This window comes from Pristis pectinata, chromosome 6 (assembly GCF_009764475.1).
Source record: "Pristis pectinata isolate sPriPec2 chromosome 6, sPriPec2.1.pri, whole genome shotgun sequence".
Lineage (NCBI taxonomy): Eukaryota > Metazoa > Chordata > Chondrichthyes > Rhinopristiformes > Pristidae > Pristis > Pristis pectinata.
The window spans coordinates 44,420,532-44,440,270 of NC_067410.1; the positions used below are offsets into that span (position 1 = coordinate 44,420,532).

The 19,739-nt window shown below is 40.5% G+C and overlaps 1 protein-coding gene and 1 long non-coding RNA gene across 2 annotated transcripts in view; one reads left to right on the forward strand and one right to left on the reverse strand.

Annotated features, from left to right (window-relative positions):
• The window catches only part of LOC127571953 (uncharacterized), a 167,161-nt gene that overhangs the window by 12,055 nt on the left and 135,367 nt on the right, over window positions 1-19,739 (forward strand). The window lies entirely within an intron of this gene.
• Window positions 6,114-19,739, reverse strand: part of itpr1b (inositol 1,4,5-trisphosphate receptor, type 1b) — a 440,649-nt gene continuing 427,023 nt past the window's right edge. Inside the window, 1 exon segment of the mRNA XM_052018719.1 lies at window positions 6,114-7,109. Within this exon segment, the coding sequence (XP_051874679.1) occupies window positions 7,023-7,109 (87 nt within the window). The 3' untranslated portion in view covers window positions 6,114-7,022.

Consider the following 19,739-nt stretch of genomic DNA (forward strand, 5'->3'; position numbering starts at 1 on the left):
GCTATACTGACCAGACAGATTAATTCATTACAACAGTGCATTGAGGTTGTACAAGGTAAAACAATAACAGAGTGCAGGATAAAGCATTACGGTACAGAGAAAGTGCAGTGCAGGTAGACAATAAGGTGCAAGGTCATAATGAGATAAATTGTGAGGTCAAGAGTCCATCTTATTGTACTAGGGAACCATTCAATAGTCTTATAGAGTCCATGGAGGGGAGGCTAGTTTCCGTGATGTGCTGAGCTGTGTCCACAACTCTCTGCAGTTTTTTGCGGTCACGGGCAGAGCAGTTACCATACCAAGCCGTGATGCATCTGGATAGGATGCTTTCTATGGTGCATCAATAAAAATTGGTGAGGGTCAAAGGGGACATACCACATTTTTTTAGCCTCCTGAGGAAGTAGAGGTGCTATTGAGCTTTCTTGGCCATGTCGTCAATGTGGTTGGACCAGGACAGGCTATTGGTGATGTTCACTCCTAGGAACTTGAAACTCTCAACCCTCTCGACCTCAGCACCGTTAATGTAAACAGGAACATGTGCACCACCCCCTTCGTGAAGTCAATGACCAGCTCACTGACATTGAGGGAAAAGTTGTTGTCATGACACCATGTCACAAGGCTCCCTATCTCCTTCCTGTACACCGACTCATCATTATTGGAGATACAGCCCACTATGGTGATATCATCTGCAAACTTGTCGATGCAGTTAGAGCAGAATCTGACCATGCAGTCATGATTGTATAGGGAGTAGAGGGCTGAGGATGCAGCCTTGTTGAGAATAATCATGGCAGAGTTGTTCTGCCTATCCTCACTGATTGCAGTCTGTTGGTCAGGAAGTCACAGATTCAGTTGCAAAGGGAGGTGCTGAGTTTCAGGTCTCGGAGTGTGGTGATGAGTTTGCTTGGAACTAGAGTATTGAAGGCAGAGCAGTAGCCAATAAACAAAAGTCTAACACAGATGTCTTTACTGTTCAGATGCTCCAGAGGTGAGTGTAGGGCCAGGGAGATGGCATCTGCCATAGACCTGGTTTCAGCAGTAGGTGAATTGCAGTGGGTCGAGGTTGTCTGGGAGGCTGGGGTTAATGCATGCCATAAAAATTGCACCACAGCAACTCACCAGTGCTGATGTAGCACCTCCCAAACCTGCAACTAGAAGGTCAAGAGCAGGAGGTGTATGGGATTACCTCCATGCATAAACTTCCCTCTAAATCACATACTTCTGAGACATGGAAGTATATTTTGACTCCATCATTGTGGATCTGAATCCTGGAACCTCCTACTTAATAGCACTGTGGGTGTACTTTCAAGTTTTAGAGTCCAGCAGTCAGGAAAAGTGGCTCCCCACATCCTTTGCAAAGGGATTTAGAAGTGGACAATACATACCAGTCTTACCAGTGACACCAACTCCCAATGTATAGATAAATTTAAATAAAAACTGATTTTGTATTGCAACAGATGTGTTAATCTCTTTCACACCATAAGGTTCCACAAAGATCAACAAGATATCGACCAGATAATCTGTTTCTTCATTGCTTAATGTTTCACTTGAAAATTGGAGCTTCCTACATTGCAATCCCCCAGGAAGTATTAGCCTAGATTCCATGTTCCAGGGTCAGAGTCCTTGAACTCAGAGGTGAGTTCTACCACTGATCCACTGTTAATACAGGTGATGAGTGATCATTCGGTCATGTAACTCCAATCTTAGCAGTAAAATGTTTTACTCTTTTGCCTATGAATTTCTTTCCACCTGTCCTGGTCTTTAGTCACTGATCCCTTCCAACAAACCTCAGAAAGAGTGTTATTCCTTGAGTGTGAAATGGAATGTGATTATGCCATTTCCAACACAAATCTGATTAACAATTCTATAAGTGCACTGTCAATTAACTTTTGCCTTCTCAACTGAAGCTGTCCAACGGACATTGGTGGTTCTGTCTGTTTCTGTTTTCGCTTCAGACTGTCAGCATCTGAGGTGTGGCTAAATGAGTGCATCCTTATCCATGAGTCAGCAGGGTTGTGGGTTTAAGTATGCTTTGGGCACTTGAGTATAATGTGTATATTGATGTTCCAGCACAGTACTGAGGAAATGCTCCAGCAAGGCATGTCATCCTTCCGATGAGAAAGAGGACCCTCAGGTAGATTTGAATGGCAGAATTTGATGATGAGCTTAGAAGTTGACATCTTATGTGGCTATTTGTGGGATCTCTCTGTATGAAAACTGGGTTGAGAGCACTTTAGGACATCCTAAGGTTGTGGAAGGCACTAATGTTAATTCAGAATTTTCCTTTCATCTACAGTATTTTCCTTTTAGTGCAGAGCTGGGGAAATATCAGCCTGTTTCTCTTTCTCAACTCTGGCCACCTCTGTCAAATCCCTCAATGAAATAAACACAAAATAAGTTCCAGAAAGGAGGTGGATAATTATTGACAGAGAGGTAGGGAAGGCAGGGAAGAATGCAAAACCTGAAATAAGTTAACCATTTATTTGTTTTGGTTGCTCTATATTGACTTTATATTCTTGTCTGCAAACAGTTAACCAATAAAATGGCCACATTTTTATTTACATGTCTGGATGTCAATTATTTAAATTATGTTTCCACAACATAACATCTCTGTAGTTGACTGCAGATTAATCCTTTCAAAACTTCCTGATTTTTCAGTAGGGGCTTCATATACAAAAATGGGAAGCATCTGACAGCTTTAATAAACTAAAAAACTTCTATAATATTCTATTGCTACCTGCTTTCTCCCTCTACCATCGTTCTTCCAAAGACACCAATTTGCGCTGGGGTCAATTTCCACATGCAGGCAGATAAGCAGTTTTTATAATTTAAGTAACAGATTCTCAACTCATCCCTTGAATGGAGTTCACAAGGTAATAATGGGTGACAAAGACCATTTGGCTAATGGGATTCATCCATCTAGAAAGAGACGAAGACTCGTCCCGTTTTGTGGCCTTGAATGATTTCTTAAATTTGTTTCAGGATTTGAGGCTCACTCTGCCATGTCTTCAACAGCCTATATTGTAAGCTCTTGAATTCTCTCCCCAGACCTCTCTTTTCTCATTGAAGTTCTTAAATACTACCACCTCGATTAAACTTCTGTCTACAAATGCTGTTATCTCTTTATGTGGCTCAGTTTTAATTTTCTTTTCTTGATAACACTTCTGCAAAGGGCCTTGGGATAGAGCTTAATTTAACATCATGTTCTGAGTTACCATTTCCCTTTCATGTGAAGATATACACTCATCTTTGCAAGATCTCTCCTCAGACATCAACAGAGCAGGATGAAAAAGCCCAAATTTCTCCCATATTTTCTCATATGCTCTTTTGCTTATGGAATTATTTACTGGTTTTATTTAATTCTTTATTCTCAGAAGTTTACACTGTACTTTAATTTTCTCCCCCACAGCTGAGGAAATGATACTGCCCTTATAGTAGTAGCAAGGATAGTTTGCTGGATTTTAATATCAAAGGCTTCACCATCATCAGAGAGGGAAGAGGGGTTGGATTGGCAAACTTAAGTCCTCTATGAATCGGTGTGCAGAGAAGATCAATCATCTTCTGTAATTTTGTTTAAATCATGCTGATAATTTTATTTACAGCACTAGGTTCTCAGCTTAGAGCTGGGGGCAGAGAGAACAAAATGGCAGATGGAGTGATTTTATGGTCTCCATTTTGAAATTGGTTTTTAGATTTTTGTTTCTTATTTGGTAACAACTTTGATATCATTTTATATTTTGTTGCATTCCATATTTGCTCACATGATATTGTTAGTGTTTTATAAAGCTGGGGTAATAAATGACATATCATAAATGTATTAAGATCATCAAGGGATATGGGGATAGTGCAGTAAAGTGGCAGTGTGGTAAAAAGATCAGGTACGATCTTATAGAATGACAAAGCAGGTGCAGGGCTGAATAGTCTACTTCTGTTTCTATTTCTTAGGCCGGGTTTTGACCATATGTACGTACAATTATTGAAACTAGATTAAAATTTCATATCAATTTTTGGTTTGTTTAAACTACCATTTTGAAAAAATGATTAAGCCCACAATTAATTGATTGTTTTTTTTCTGGCTTCCAGCTATGCTTATTGATTTACATTGCAGAAAAACATATTTGATTCCTATGTAAACATGAGCATATTAAAGACTTTTTCTGAATGAATTTTGCCCAGCTCTCAGTTAGCCCACATCTTTCCTCAACAGATCCAGACCAATATTAAACCTTCAACCAACAACACAGATTATCTGTGCATCATCTGTTGTATTTTCTACATTAACCCAGTGACTACACTTCAAAAACAACTTCTTTGGCTCTGCAGTAGCTTGAGAGATTAAGACTGAGAAAGGTGCCACATCCTTACAAATCTTTTTACCCAATGCCAAACAAGGTCTTTAAGGAACTTCAGTCAACCGTTTGCATTGATAAGAATCGTTTTAAGCAATAGGAAGGTGGAGACATCAAGCAACATCAAGGGTTATTCCATTCTTGTTTCACCATCAGGCAGAGTGGACAAGTCACAAATGGACTTATTACATGCAGAGTGTTCAGTACCACTTCAGTACAAGGGGAAGTCTTCCAGAAGTCCATTGTGGAATTCCAATCCAAGTTCTATAGACTCCTATGATCTTGCAAAGGAAGAAAGATTGTTTGGCCCGTCACCTTGTGCCAACTCTTGTTTGCAACTATTCAATTTAGTTTCATTTCCCAACTTACTGCACCCCTGCCCCTCAACTCCAAATTCATTCTCTAAACTCAACTGGATTTCAAATTTTTTATAGCATCTAATTCATTGACATTTCAGTAATGCATTTAGATCTTAACAATCCTCATCGACCCTCTGGTTCTTTTGCTGATTATTTAGTAACCAGAGGTCATAGTTTTAAAATAATGTGTCAGAGGAAAGTTTTTTTCTTTATGCAACAGTCTCTAATAAATTTCAATAGGGTAACTGGGCCTCTCCTTGATGTTCTCTTCTCCAAGGAGCTCAACCCCACCTTCTCAACTGGTCCAAATGCTTACTACAATTTGTGGAACAGTCTTACAAACCTTACCACCTTCCCACATGAAGAAATGTCCTAACTTCACACCAGTGAATCCTTGATCCATGGCATCATTTCAATAAACTATCACTGAACCTTCTCCATGCCTTTGATATTCTTCCTAAAACTCTTCATAAAGACGTGCTAGCTGGGAGGTTAATTGCCTATTGTAAGTTGCCAAGTGTGTAAATGAGTGGTAGAATCTGGGGCAAATTGGTGGGAATGTGGGGAGAATAAAATGGAATTAGTGTAATGGGTACTTGATGGTCAGTACAGACTCATTGGGTGCAGTCTGACTCTAAAATGTGCTGCCCAGAATGAACAGTTTGTAGTTGAGATTTTACAGGTATTCCTCATGTTTGTACTCAATGCCCCATTCACAAGTTCATGTATCTCATATGCTTCCTTATCCATTTCACCAAAATAGAACATCCTGGCCCACTGCATTAAAAAGTAATTTTGAATGGTTTCCATGTTTAACAGCATCCCCTTGAGACATGAAGTTGCAATACCAAAAGGCACTGTTCAAAATCTAGCTAGAGAGTGAAGGTAGGAATTTTCTTCATGTAAAGAGATGGTCAAAGTTTGGAAACATTCTTCCAGAAATGGCAACTTATGCAAGGCCAAATGCTATTTTAAAAATCTGAGATTGAAAGATGTTTAATTTCATAAGCAGGAGTAAGCCATCTGACCCTTTGAGCCTGCACCACCAGTCACTGCAATCTTAGCCAATCATGCGTCTCAGATCCATTTTGCTGCCCGATTCCCCATAGCCTATCATCTGTCTTACTGTCCCAAAATTTTATTGATATTATCCTTGAACACAGTCAATGAATGAACCTCTACAGACACCTAAGATTTACAATACCTGCGAGTAAAGAAACTCCTCCTCAATCCAGTTCTAAATATGAATATTTCAAGTATTTGGATTATTGTTAATGAAAGGAAATCGACAAGGGCAGGTATGTGGAGTAAAGTCATAGAATAGCTGTGATCTCAATGAATGGTGGAACAAGTCGAGGGCAAAATGACCTACATTGACATCAAAATGAACGAGCAGTGAAGTCACACGCCAAAGCAGCATTATATATTTATTAAATAGCTTTTCATATGCATCGTACAACTGTCGTATCACACTCAATTTGTATAATATTAGTGCTTTGTGTATATTTTCAGTCATTAACACTACTGTCTTGGTCACTGACTTGTCTGCCATCTGTAAACTGAGGTACTTATACAAAACTAAACTAAGGCAGCAAATATACAAAAAGTTTTCCATTCATCCTTTTTCAGCTTCAATGAAAATAAACAAGTGGATATTCATTTAGCAAAAGACAATGTGGCTCCTCACAGGTAGTACACTTCAGTGTTCATCTACAAATGCAAAGTTATAATGAGTATTTTGCATATTCATTAGTCATATTGCACATCAACTTACAAAAATAGGACATTAAATACTGGTTACACAATTATTTTTTCTGTACATACAAAAACCTCTGCCCTACTCATTTATCCTGACAGTCAGTTCCTCAAATGTGCTTTATTTTACTTTACAGCCACAAGTGGAGCAAGCAGGGGATAATCAGCACCCTCCCCCTTCAAACTCCCTAGCCTTAAAATTAAGGTGGGCTTGTCCCTTGCAACTGCCCAAAGTTGTAATGATGGGCCCTTGGAGTAAAACTCGACCCCCTCCCCAGAATGAGAAGCTAGCTCCGCCACTACCCACAACCCTGCTGCTTACAAATGGAGACTTTAAAGAACACCTATGATTCCATCTTTGGCAGCAACAGAAGCAGAATATCCCAATGAGTGTGACAGGAAACAGTTCCTTAGGAATCTAGGTAACAGTAGCAAGAGACTAAAAAGTGTCTTTTTTTCCTATGGCGCACACAAGTAAACATTTTGAAATCTTATACTGGTTCAGTAGTAGGGTGACAGGTCCTGAGCCAAGCTATTTCCATCCAAAATGGCAACATCTCCTTCAGGCTGGCTGCTGTGGGTTAATGTTCATGTGTGGAGGATGCCCGAGGAGACCAATCCGTTGCTTTTGCTTCCTTTGCTCAGTCATCTTTAAAAAACACACACACAAACCAGAAGTTCCATTAGAGCTCTTGAGAAATTTATATTCTCAGAAACACAACATATTAAAGCTGCTCAAAGGATTTGAGTCAGAGGATTTCATAACAGTTTATGTTGGCGGAGCAACCTCCTGACATTACTTGTATTTGGCCAGCTTCAACAGATCACTGAGTGTAGGGAGAGGCTTCGATGAAGTCTCACGTGAGTCACATTATAGCAGTGTGAATAAACAGGCAGATGTTATTGCAAATGTACATTCTAGCCCAGCAAATTATTATAATCTCTTTTTTTAAAAAGAGAAAGCTAGCATTGCAAGCAGCTGCTTGATTAGAATGCATTAGCAAAAAGCAATTTCCATTTTTGGAGCAGTTTTGTAGGTTTATACCCATCCTGAACCATTATAGGAGAGGAGCTGCAGCTGTGTCCACTATTCCTCAGCGACTGTCTGTTCATAGGTACACCCTTCCTCATTCTTTAAATAACACATGCTCCATATCCAAATGGACACACAGGCAATGAGGGGAATCATTGTCTCTGTTTAGGAGTTGATGCCATAAAGTGTTTTTTAATATCTTTCTTAATACCAGATATTCACACTTCATCTACAAGTGGGTTGGTTGATCCCTTTTAAAATGAATAAGATGCCTTGTTAGAGCCAGGGGGTGGTGGGGTTTGCAAATCAGTATGAATAGAGAAAATAAAATGAGATAAACACAAAGGGAGCTGTAGGTTGGAGCACAGTGAGACAGAAGTAACCAAAAACATGGAACCTACCTTAGTGGATTTCAGAATCAGCGAACAAGTCTAACCTCAACAAGAACAAACTTCAAGTTCTCTCTTATTTGTTCAACCTTCACATAAACATCACTGGAAAGTTGAAGGAGGGACACTCTGAAACTTTCTTGGAATCTTGCTCTCTCTAAGTTCAAGTTGCTAAATCATGTTAGTAATGCTCCCCAAAGTCCAAGTTGCCAATTAACTGCCTGGCAGTCTGTCAGGGGGACTCACTGTATGTTGTCCATCATCCTGAATCATTGCACAAATAAATTTCATTTTCCTGGTATTTCCTGACCAGCTAGGATTTCCCTTCAGTAAATAAACTCTGAAGCAGTCTCTGTGATAATGAGAAGGGAAAGTTAAAAACAATGAATGACAATACTATCAGATCTTCACCCTATTTTTTTGTTACAATGTACATTTCCCAGCATGGAGGCAATGAAGATATAAATGGAGTTGAGGAGATGGATACAGATAAATATTGATTCTGTGAAGCAATCAAGAACGAGGGGCATAAAATTAGACCTGTCAGCCAGGAGAAAAAAATGTAAAAATGTACACTTAACAAACCCATTTCACATCCCTTTCAGGATGCCCCCAAGTAATTTCCAGCCAATGGACAACATTTGTGACTATATTTCAAAAGTAATACAGGACATATTGCAGCTAATTGACATTTGGTAAGGCTCTAAAAGCAGCAAAATGATAATATGCAAATAATCTGCTCTATAAATGTTTACTGAGAGTTAAATATTGGCCAGGACACAGGGTCAAATTACACATACTTTGAAATACCAGTATGGGATTTTGCATCCAAGACAGATCTCAATTGAAAGATAGCATCTGCGGCAGTGAAGTATTCCCTCGATATCTCACTGTTCAACTCTCTGGACTGTGACCTGTACAGAGCGGTACAGAGCAAGGAACACTGACAGACAAGCACAAATATATGGAAGGACCTTTTCCATACACTGGAAATGGGAAATGCCCTGGAGACACGGGACTGCAGATCCTGGTATATGGAGCAACAAACAAAATGCTGGAGGAACTCAGCAGGTCAGGTAGCATCTGTGGAGACAAATTCTAGTCCAGATGGAGGGTCTTGACCAGAAACGTTGACTGTCCATTTCCCTCCACAGATTCCAGGATCTGCAGTCTCTTGTGTCTCCATTTTGGTACTTCACTGTGAAGTCTCTGCAAAGGTATGCCTACTTTGAAGAAGTTTATCTCCTCTGATGGGAGTTCTGAGAGACCCTCTTTCACCACTCCCCTCTGTGATTTCTGCTTCCAGTCCAGATAAAGGATCTCAACCCAAAACATCGACTGCCTATTTCCTCCACAGATGCTGCTGGATCTGCTGAGTTCCTCCAGCATTTTGTTTGTTGCTTGGGAAATGCCCTGGATGGGCAGTGTTTTTTTGGACAAGGGTCTTCAGGAACAGAGGCAGGCAAATGGAGTGCAGAAGATCAGCCAGGCTGTAAGGGAATAGTGGAATAGGTTGGAGGAACAAGTGGGCTACTCCTCTTCCAAGATGGGACCATTCGTATTGCATGTAAACAATGTGGAAGTGATAATCCCTCCCATGCCATCCAAAAGGAATTCCCCAAAGCTGATGCATGCCCTGAACCAACTTGCCAGAACAGCCCCTTCCAACGGGGAGACTTGCAAATGAGCAAACAGCAACTTTATATATACCTTAGGCAATTAAATTTGTTTTATTTTTTTTGGTGAAAATAGACTCAACTGCAGGGTTGGAGGCCACCTGGTGGACTCTGTGACAACAGTTAATGGACCTAAAAAATATTCCTCAAACAAAAGTGATTGGAACAGATTTTCTGGTCCTGAACATGCTAGTTTGTGGGATCCTGCTGTGCATAATTGGCAGCTGCATTTTCTACATAATAGCATCAACTACACTTCAAAAGGGCTTCACTTGGCTGTCAAGTACTTTCAGATGCCCTAAGATCATGAAAGGTGCTGTAGAGAGGAACAGCCGTTTCTAACTGAGTTTTTGCTGCTACAGGCACCTCAAGGCCTATGACATCGTACAACTTTCATCCTCTTATTTGCAGTGCACTCTCAAGCAGTAGATCTGTTGCTCATCAGACGTTTCCTAAAACAAAAAAATCTGCACCTATAGCTACAGACTTTGGCCAAGTTCAACAAGAGTGTGTGAAAATTCAGACTTGTGTTAGGGTTGGGGATGCTGGAGCAAGGGAAAACAGAATCATACAGCACAGAAGCGGGCCCTTCGGCCCACCATGCCCATGCCACCATTCTGCCCATCTACCATTTGCCTGCATTAGGTCTCTATCAGGCAGAAGATGCAAAAGCCTGAAAGCACACATCACCAGGCTCAAGGTCAACTTCTACCCCGCTGTGAAAAGACCATTGAATGGCCCCAATATGACAAAGACTCTTGACCTCAATTCTACCTCATAATGGCCTTGTATCTTTCTCTGTAACTGTGACACTTTATTCTGCATTTTGTTATTGTTTTGCCTTGTACTACTCAATGCACTGTTGCAAAGAAATGATCTGTATGAACGGTATGCAAGACAAGTTTTTCCACTGTACTTCAGTACATGTGACAATAGTAAACCAATTACCGAGCCCTCTATGGTTTGCCTATTCAAATGCCTACCTAAATATCTCTTAAACATCGTGATTGTATCTAACTCCACGGCCTTCTCTGGCAGTGAGTTCCAGATATCAACCACTGTGTAAAAAAAATTCTCCCCACAAATCTTTAAAACTTCTTCCTCTACCTTAAACCTATGCCCTCTTGTTTTTGACATTCCTACAAAAAGATTCTATTTACCCTGTCTATGCCCCTCAAAATTTTATATACCTCTTTCAGTTCACCCCTCTGCCTCCTTCGCTCCAGTGGAAACAAGCCCAGCTTATCCAATCTCTCTCCATAATTGAAGTCCTCTGATCCAGGCAACATCCTGTTGAATCTCCTCTGCATCCCCTTAAGTGCAATCACATTTTTTCTATTCCTAATTTCTCCAGACTACATTTACATCCTTAACCAATACTTTGCTACTGAAAAAAATATTTTCTTTTGGGGTGGGGTAAAGTGTTGGGTGGGTGTGACATGTTGGGCTTGCCAAGGAAGACAAAAACCTTGAGTGCTAATTACAAGATTACTTGAAAGAACACTCGCTAATCTACTTTTCTACATTGAACTTAAAGCATCTGAAGTGTTTATTTCACATTTCAAGGTAAAAATGTGTCCCTTTAAGGCTTGCAGTAAAATTTTCAGCACTATTATTTCAAAACCATGGTGAAGTTGATTCACCCCCTCTAGAGCAACTCTGCTTCCTTCGATAAGATCTACCACACGAAGCTAGCTAACGTGACGTGCCTTTGAAACAATTCTCGACTTTAAGCGGACTTTTGCTAGGGTTTCCCAAAATTTCAAGATGACCTCCGGAAACTGAGACAAGACTTGGTGTGAAAGTGGAATTTGGAAATTCTGCAATGCTAACAACTGCTAAATGGGGCACCTTAGGCTGTCATCCATAGAAACACCTTTGGTGTACTGGCATCAGAATAACTAGCATCAGGTGGAAGCCAGCTTGTAGAAATTACTTCTGCTATTATCTAGTGTTTTGCAAAACAGAAGTCTTGATTTCAAGAAGATATTCAGAAATCAAGGGAAAATTGATACCAATTCATACAATGACTTGCATGATTTCAGGATATCCCAATGCACTTTACTGACATTTTTATTTTTAAATGTTTTCCACATGATAGCTACTGAAGCACATGGCCAAATCCTGCAAACAATCCAACTTTTAGGAATTGGTGTTATGGCCAATTCTTTGCATTTACAGGGAGTTGTGGAATATATGATGCTGGGTACGCTGGGATTTGCTCGGGCTCTAAAACATCACAGAGCATACCAAGTCTGGAAATGACCAGAGAATGGTTTGTTAATTACAATAATTACTGGTCTCTGTCTGCTTGTGTTGACATTTGCCATATCTATGGTCAGACAATGAAGGAGTCCCTGTACATAGCCATTTTTGCTTGGCCAATCAGAGTAGATCGCAGCAAGTTTTCCCTGGATCACAATAACAATGACAACTGTGATTTGTCAAGAAGCACACGGAGTCCTTTTCCCTACTATTTGAAAATTGATTAGCATTGAGCTGTTGGCCCCGACAACAATGCTGTTAGCACCCATCGCCCACCCACAAGTCCTAGTTCTTCTTCAGCAGGCCCTTGGGGTCAAGGAAGACTTGCTCCCACTCTGGATTTGTGGGTTCTGGGGTGACGGATGAGGTCGATACCACAGGTTCTTCCACAGGTGGGCAAGGTGGTGCCTGATGAAGGAGCATGGATGCTGTTTTGTTTCCAAGGAGGCTTTGAGCACATCCTTGGACATCTCTGCCATGGGGAAAGGTTTCTCACCATCCACCCTATATATCTCTCTCATAAATTTGGAAAACATCTATCAGGACTCTGCTCTAAGGAAAACAAACATCCTATCTTGCCTCTCCTCATAACTGATATGTTCCATCCTGAGCAACATCACAGTGAATCTGGTCTGCACCCTCTCCTGTGCGTTCCTGTCCTTAACTACACCTGCACTATATCAGCATTTCTAATTTCTTTGCTGGTGTGGTGGGGTGAATAGGATTTCAGCAGAGAGAAATCATTTAAAAGAGCTGAAAAAGAAATCTTTAAATTGATGCTGAAATCTATGACATTTGAGCTGGGGACTAAAACAAACATAACCAGTCTCTGGTAAAGAAATTTAGGTGCAATGATTAGCCTGGGGCCTTGTGAGATCTGGCTCAGATGTCTGAGGGGCCAAAGAAATTGGACCTCAGGCATAACTTATATATCTGGGGTTCACCACCGGTGCTGAAAGAGCCTCCTAAGGTAGCTTGCCCAACCAAAAGCATTAATTCTGAGGCACCTGTCTTATCATCAGAATCCCTCAAGTGGGCTTCAGGAGAGGTAGAGGGGGGAGGCAAGTTACAACTGCAGCATCTGTGACATTGGCAGTGCACTTCTTGGTTGTGCTCTTAATCTGCAAATTCTGCTTTTTTTTAAAACTTGGATTGAAATTGAAACCGGATCAGTCTTGTATTATGCAAATTTATTCCAGAATTATTTATGCACTCTAATCAAATTGACTCCTTTCCATTTTTACTACTCATTTAAGTTTTTTCAGAACCTTTTTAATCTTCATCTCTTTTAACAAAGGAGATGAAGGGAAAAAAATATAGTGGGTAAGATGACATCAAAATGAATGAAAAATAGATTATTCTTTGAGCAATCCTGTCTTAAATCCATCTCCATCAGTTGAAGCAAAGGACTGACTGAGCTGTGACTGACAGTTTTCTAAGGGTGGACGGTATTTGAAATTTCCATTCCACGTACCATTTCATGTTGGAGATGAAGTCAATGGCCATTATCTTTTTAAAACTAATTAAATTCACCAGTGTTCCATCTCGAACTGGGAGACAATTTCAGGTGCCCGATTGGGATTGAAAAGATATTTTGATATCAAAGGTGTAATGCCAGTAACGACCTGAATTTTAACCCAGACCTCAGACCTTGCAGAACCATGGCACAACTCTGTTACACTTTTCCTTTTCAAAAAGGGAAAGCATAATAAAGATGGGCTAAAAGTGCCACACTGTCACGGAGCAGGTGCACAGGACTACGTTTTACTCCTACATTGGAACAAGAGTTCCTCCTACATTTCCGCATTAAGCTGGTTTACTGGAACTGCAGACTAGCCAGTGTTCACTTTCCAGTTTCTTTCCAGTGACAGTGAAGAAACAGAGAAACCTTTTCTCTGTGCCATTGTAACGTTTGAGAAAACTACCAGGTCCTATTCATTTTGATTGTTTTGTAATTAGTCACCGTTTCCGACAATCTGACCATAGTGATTATGGAAACCCTGTCGTTTTTAAACCTGCTTCCTCAAAAGATGGTAATGTACACCTGTATGACGCAGCAAGACAATTGAGACAGCATTGCCTGGAATAGTACATCTTTTCTTACCCACAGACACAGATACACTACAACTCTAAACCATATGTTTAGCAAGTGACTTCAAACCTTCCTGTAGCTGAAGCAATTTCAATGTTTAGAACATAGAAAAACTACAGCACAATTCAGGCCCTTCGGCCCACAAAGCTGTGCCGAACATGTCCCTACCCTAGAAATTACTAGGCTTGCCCATAGCCCTCTATTTTTCTCAGCTCCATGTACCTATCCAACAGTCTCTTAAAAGACCCTATCGTATCTGCCTCCACCACCATTGCCGGCAGCCCATTCCATGCACTCGCCACTCTCTGAGTAAAAAACTTACTCCTGACATCTTCTTTATACCTACTCCCCACCACCTTAAACCTATGTCCTCTTGTTGCCACCATTTCAGCCCTGGGGAAAAGCCTCTGACTATCTACCCGATCAATACCTCTCATCATCTTGTATACCTCTATCAGGTCCCCCCTCATTCTCCATTGCTCCAAGGAGAAAAGGCCGAGTTCCCTCAAACTACTTTGTTTGATGGATAAAAAGAATGCATTCAAATATGGGGATGCATTTTTACTTTCAATAGTACAAGGTGTATAAAACTTATGAACCATATGAAGGATGTATTTCAAAAGGTCCCCTCTTACAAAAATATGGCATTGAATTCTTGGCGAAAGAAAAAAAAACTATTGATCTTAATATCGAAAATCGAAGGTGACTAGAAACAAAAGAAAAAAAACTTACCCAGCAAATGAGGAGGGAAAAAAAGTGTCTATAGAGTTTTGACGATCAGCAGAATGACTTGCAAAATGGCGAGCCCATTTTGTTTGGTTAAGTTTTCAGCAGGCTTCAATCTGGGCAGTTAGACATTAAAGGAATTTGTAGCTGCTGCACTCACTGAGACAACAGATAAACTGTGATTTTACGCAGGAGTCAGATTGGGCAGGAGATCCTCAGTTTCATGTTACACATTCAAGGCTTGAGTTTACTGTAAATGCCATTTATTTTCAGTTCTTGCAGGTTAAGAAATGAGTCACATCCACCTTTAAGGTTCTTTTCTGAATCACCATTACATACAAGATGCATTTTATTTATGAACGTGCATTTTGCCACAGATTTTACAGATCCTGTTGCCATCAATTTAAAAGTAATAAGTTTGGAGGGAGGAAATCAGAAAACAGCAACTTAAAGTCCACAAAAACTGGAATGGAAGTTAGCTCATTTAGCTCCTCATACTGCTCTGCTGTTCAATGAGATCATGGCTAGCCCTACTTCCCCATGGTAGCCGCTTGATTTTCAAAAGCAATCTTTCTCAGTCTTGATCATAGTCAGTGACTGCGCCTCTGTGTCCCTCTTTAGTAGAAAATCCCAAATATTCACTCTTCTCTGGGTGAAGACTTTTGTCCACACCTCTATCCTGAATGGTTGTGAGCCCTGCTTCTAGTTTGTCCGGCCAGGGAAACATCCTCTCTGCATCAATCCTGCCAATCTCCAAGAATGTTATATGTTTCATGTCATTTTCCTACACTCATTCTTCTTAATCTCTCCTCATACTACATATCCATCATCCCAGGAATCAAATCAGGTGGGCCTTTGTTGCACTTCCTCTGTTGCATGTACATCCTTTCTTAAGTAGGGAGTACAGACTTGTGCACAATATTCCAGATGCAGACTCCTCAGGGCCCAATATAATTACAGCAAGGTACCTTTACTCCTATACTCAAATCCTCTTGCAGTAAAGGTGAACATACCCTCTGCCAAGACATCCAAGTCTGAAGATCAAGAGCTTTCAATTCCTGACCACGTAAATAAATAATATGCCTTTATTTTCTACAAAAGTGGATGAACTCACATTTTTTTAAAATGTATTTAATCCATCTGTCATGCCTTGCCCATCCACTTAACCTGATTATCTCCCCACAACGCCTCTCTGCTTTCTCCTCACATCCACAAAGCTCTATATTATCAGCAAACTTGGATATATTATACTTGATTGTTGGTGACCTATGCCTTGAAATAGTTGGCGTAAGTTGCTCCATTGGTACCATGATTTAGGATCTTAGCCACCCCATCAGGAAGGCTGATTTTGGAGGAGATGAAGGGCGTGAGGAGGAGGGGCAAATGGGGAGATGGTCAGAATGCAGCGGGGGGGGGGGGGGATGTTTTCACTCCCATGCTCCGTCGTGGTATCTGCACTACGTAACTTCCAACTGTTCACTTTCTTGAACAAGGGAAGTGGGGTGGGTGTGAGAAAAGAATTCAAAAATGAATGAAATCTATACATTAATGTAGGAGCCCATGACATAATTTAACCCGAAAATTAAATGCAAAGCCAATTCTTATGTGGGTCCCCCGTCTCTCTTCCATCAAGTCTTGCCATGGAGCAAAAGGGATAACTGACTTGAAATGAAAACCAAAAGCTGGAAACAAGTCAGCATCCGTGGAGAGGGAAGCAGTTTAACAATTCAGGCCAAATTTAACATTGACCCAAAACGTTAACTTTGTTCCCATCTGCGCAGATACTGCCCAATCTGCTGTGTATTTCCAGCAATTGGTTTTCATTTCAGATTTGTAACATATGCAATTTTTCTGATTTTCAACAACTGACTTGAATTTCAACCAACAGACAAAGGTGGGTGACACTGGTCCTCAGCAATGGTTTAAAGTAGGTGACACTGAACTGGCCAGCCAATTTGAAGCCAGTATGACTTTCCTTTCCATTGATGAGCCACTCATCCATTACTTGAACATTTTACACCACGATCTAAGACCATGCTGACAACACAGTGGTGCAGCTGGTAGAGCTGCTGCCTTACATAGCCAGTGACCTGGATTCAATCTAGACCTTCAATGCTGTCTGTGGGGAATTTGCAGATTCTCCGTGACCATGTGGGTTTCCCCCTCCAGGTGCTCTGGTTTCCTCATACATCTAAGACGTGGGTTGGTAGGTTAATTGGCTACTATAAATTGCCCTTAGTGTGTAGGTGATTGGGGGGGATGTGGGGGAGTAGTTGATAGGAATATGGGAAGAATAAAATGGAATAAGTGTACGATGAATGTAAATGGGTGCTTGATGGTTGGTGCAGGCTCTGTGGACCAGGAGATATTTCTGTGCTTTTTGACTATGACTGCTTAATGGCACAGAATCATGGAACAACTTGCCTTAGGGACCTAGGAGTACAAGGTTCCCTGAAAGTGGTGTCGCAGGTAGACAGGGTGATGAAGGCGGCTTTTGGCACGATGGCACGAAGTATAGAAGTTGGGATGTTACGTTGCAGTTGTACAAGACATTGATGAGGCTGCATTTGGAATATTGTGTTCAGTTTTGGTCACCCTGCTATATGAAAGATGTCATTAAGCTGGAAAGAGTGCAGAGGAGATTTGAGGATGTTGCCTGGACTCGAGGGTCTGAGGTATGGAGAGAGGTCAAGCATGTTGGGACTATTTTCATTGGAGCATAGGAGAATGAAGGGTGATCTTATAGAAGTGTATAAAATTATGGAGGGGCATATATTGTACGCATTCACCCTGTCTTTTTTCCAGGGAAGAGATTTAGCGGGAACTTGAGGGGCAACCTTTTCACCAAGAGAGTGGTCAGTATATAGAAATGAGGTGCCAGTGGAAGTGGTTGAGGCAAGTACGTTAACAACATTTAAAAGGTACTTAGACAGGTACATGGATAGGAAAAGTTTAGAGGGCTATGGGCCAAACGAGGGCAAATGGACTAGCTTGGATGGGAATCTTGGTCGACGTAGACCAGTTGCGCCAAAGGGCCTGTTTCTATGCTCTATGACTCTAAAACATAATATAACTGGCCTTTACCGTGGGGATGGAGTATAAGAGTTAAAAAATCTTGCTACAAGTTTGCAGAACATTGGTAAAACAACACCAACAGTACTGCATCTAGTGATGCAAGGACATAGCTGTGTCAGATGGCGTTCAGCAAAGGTCAACAAATGATTTCTGGGATGGGTGGGAGGGCTAAGACAACTCTGTGGGGGAAAAACTGAGCAAAATGGGTTTAAAAACTGTGGAGATTAGAATAATGAAAGCTCATTACGAAGATTCTGATGTAGTTGGAGAGGGAAGATGCTATGGGAAAGTCATGGAATAGGGGGCACAATCTCAAGATAAGAAGTCAGCCACTTTATGGATACAAGGAGAAATTTCTACCTTCAGAGGGCTGTGCAATTATATAACCCACACAAATGAGTCACTGAGTTCATTCAAGGGCAAATTAGATTTTAGGGAACAAAGATTCATGGGGATTGGGCACGAAGAGGTGTTGGGACCAGAGATCAGACCAGCCATGCTCTAATACAATGACACATCAGCCTCAAGGGAGTATATGGCCTACTTCTGCTCATATTTCTCAAGTTCCAAGCCAATAAAGTTGGTCTCATGGTTTTCTTCAATGATCCCAATCTCTATGTTCGCTGAATCAATATTTTTAAACATAAGACAGCAAACATCCAAGAAATTACACATCAGAGGAGTTAAAGATTTTATCTAGGGCAGATATGTAGTTGACACATCAGTATGGTATTAAAGAGGGGGAGCTGACAAATGCAAGGTGCAGAGACTGTAAGCCCGAGGAGGATGTTGGGCGTTAAGAGATGAATAGGCAGCATAATCTGCACTGGTTTATGCTGGAGAGGGTACAAGCACCACACAGTATTGGTAGGATGCAAGCTGAGAAAAGATAATAGGAACTGTGCGCAAGAACATCCCTGTGGGATGATAAATATACAACAATAGAAATAGAAAATGCTCAAATCACTCAGCAGGTCAGACAGGTTCTGATGAAGCATCTTCTACCTGAAATGTCAACGCTGTTTCCACAGATCCAGCATTTTCTGTAACTATCAATAAAAAAAAATGTATGTAGAAGCTGCAGGACTGAGCAGAACCTGGCACCCAGACCACCTGATGCATACTAAGTACAGCATCTAAATTTTAAAATCAGCTGAAATTGCTCTGACTGTTATGGCCCTTTAAGTGTTCTGATGGGTTTTCTCCTCTGTTCTCTCTTCACACCCATGAATGATACTCTAGGTTTTAAAATAAATATTAATTTCCTTTTAAATAATCTGCCATTCTTACTTCAACAATTTGTGATAGAAAATTCAACATTCTCACTTTCCTCTGTTTAATGTTTTTCCAACCCATTTGATCGTGTTTATCACTGAAACAATTTTTATGATATCATCTCAATAATCACTGGAAACTATATTATCTATCTCATTACAATAATTCATGATTCCAAAGACCACCAGAATATCAGTGCTTAACCATTTTACTTTTAGTGGGAACACCTACTTCTCAAAAGTCTCATTATAAATGTAACCTTCCATCTATAGATGAATGAACAATGTACCTTTTTCATTATTTCTATGTCCTTTGTCAAAGCTTCATATAATACTCTAGCATGAGAAAAGAGCTGTGCAAGTTTAACAATAACCTTGCACACTTCTGTATTCTATAACTGCAGTTGCAAGAGCAACACGTTTTTTTAAAACAAAATCTTGTTATGAATTTTTGGTGATCTTTAAATATGTGCACCAAGGTTCCACTGCTCCCTTTTAAACTATACCACTTCTGATTGTTGATGTACATTACTTCATGTTTTTCTACACTGAACTGTTTTTACCAACTATCTGCCCATTTTGCTATCATGCGACTTCCTGTAACCTTTTAGAATACTCATTCTATGTTGCAATTCTTGAATTAGACACTTTTGGCCAACCATAATATTGCTATCCAAACTCATAAGTACAGCTGATAACTGTGAGCCATGACTTCTTGATTATATTCTCCATCCACCTCTTTATTCATA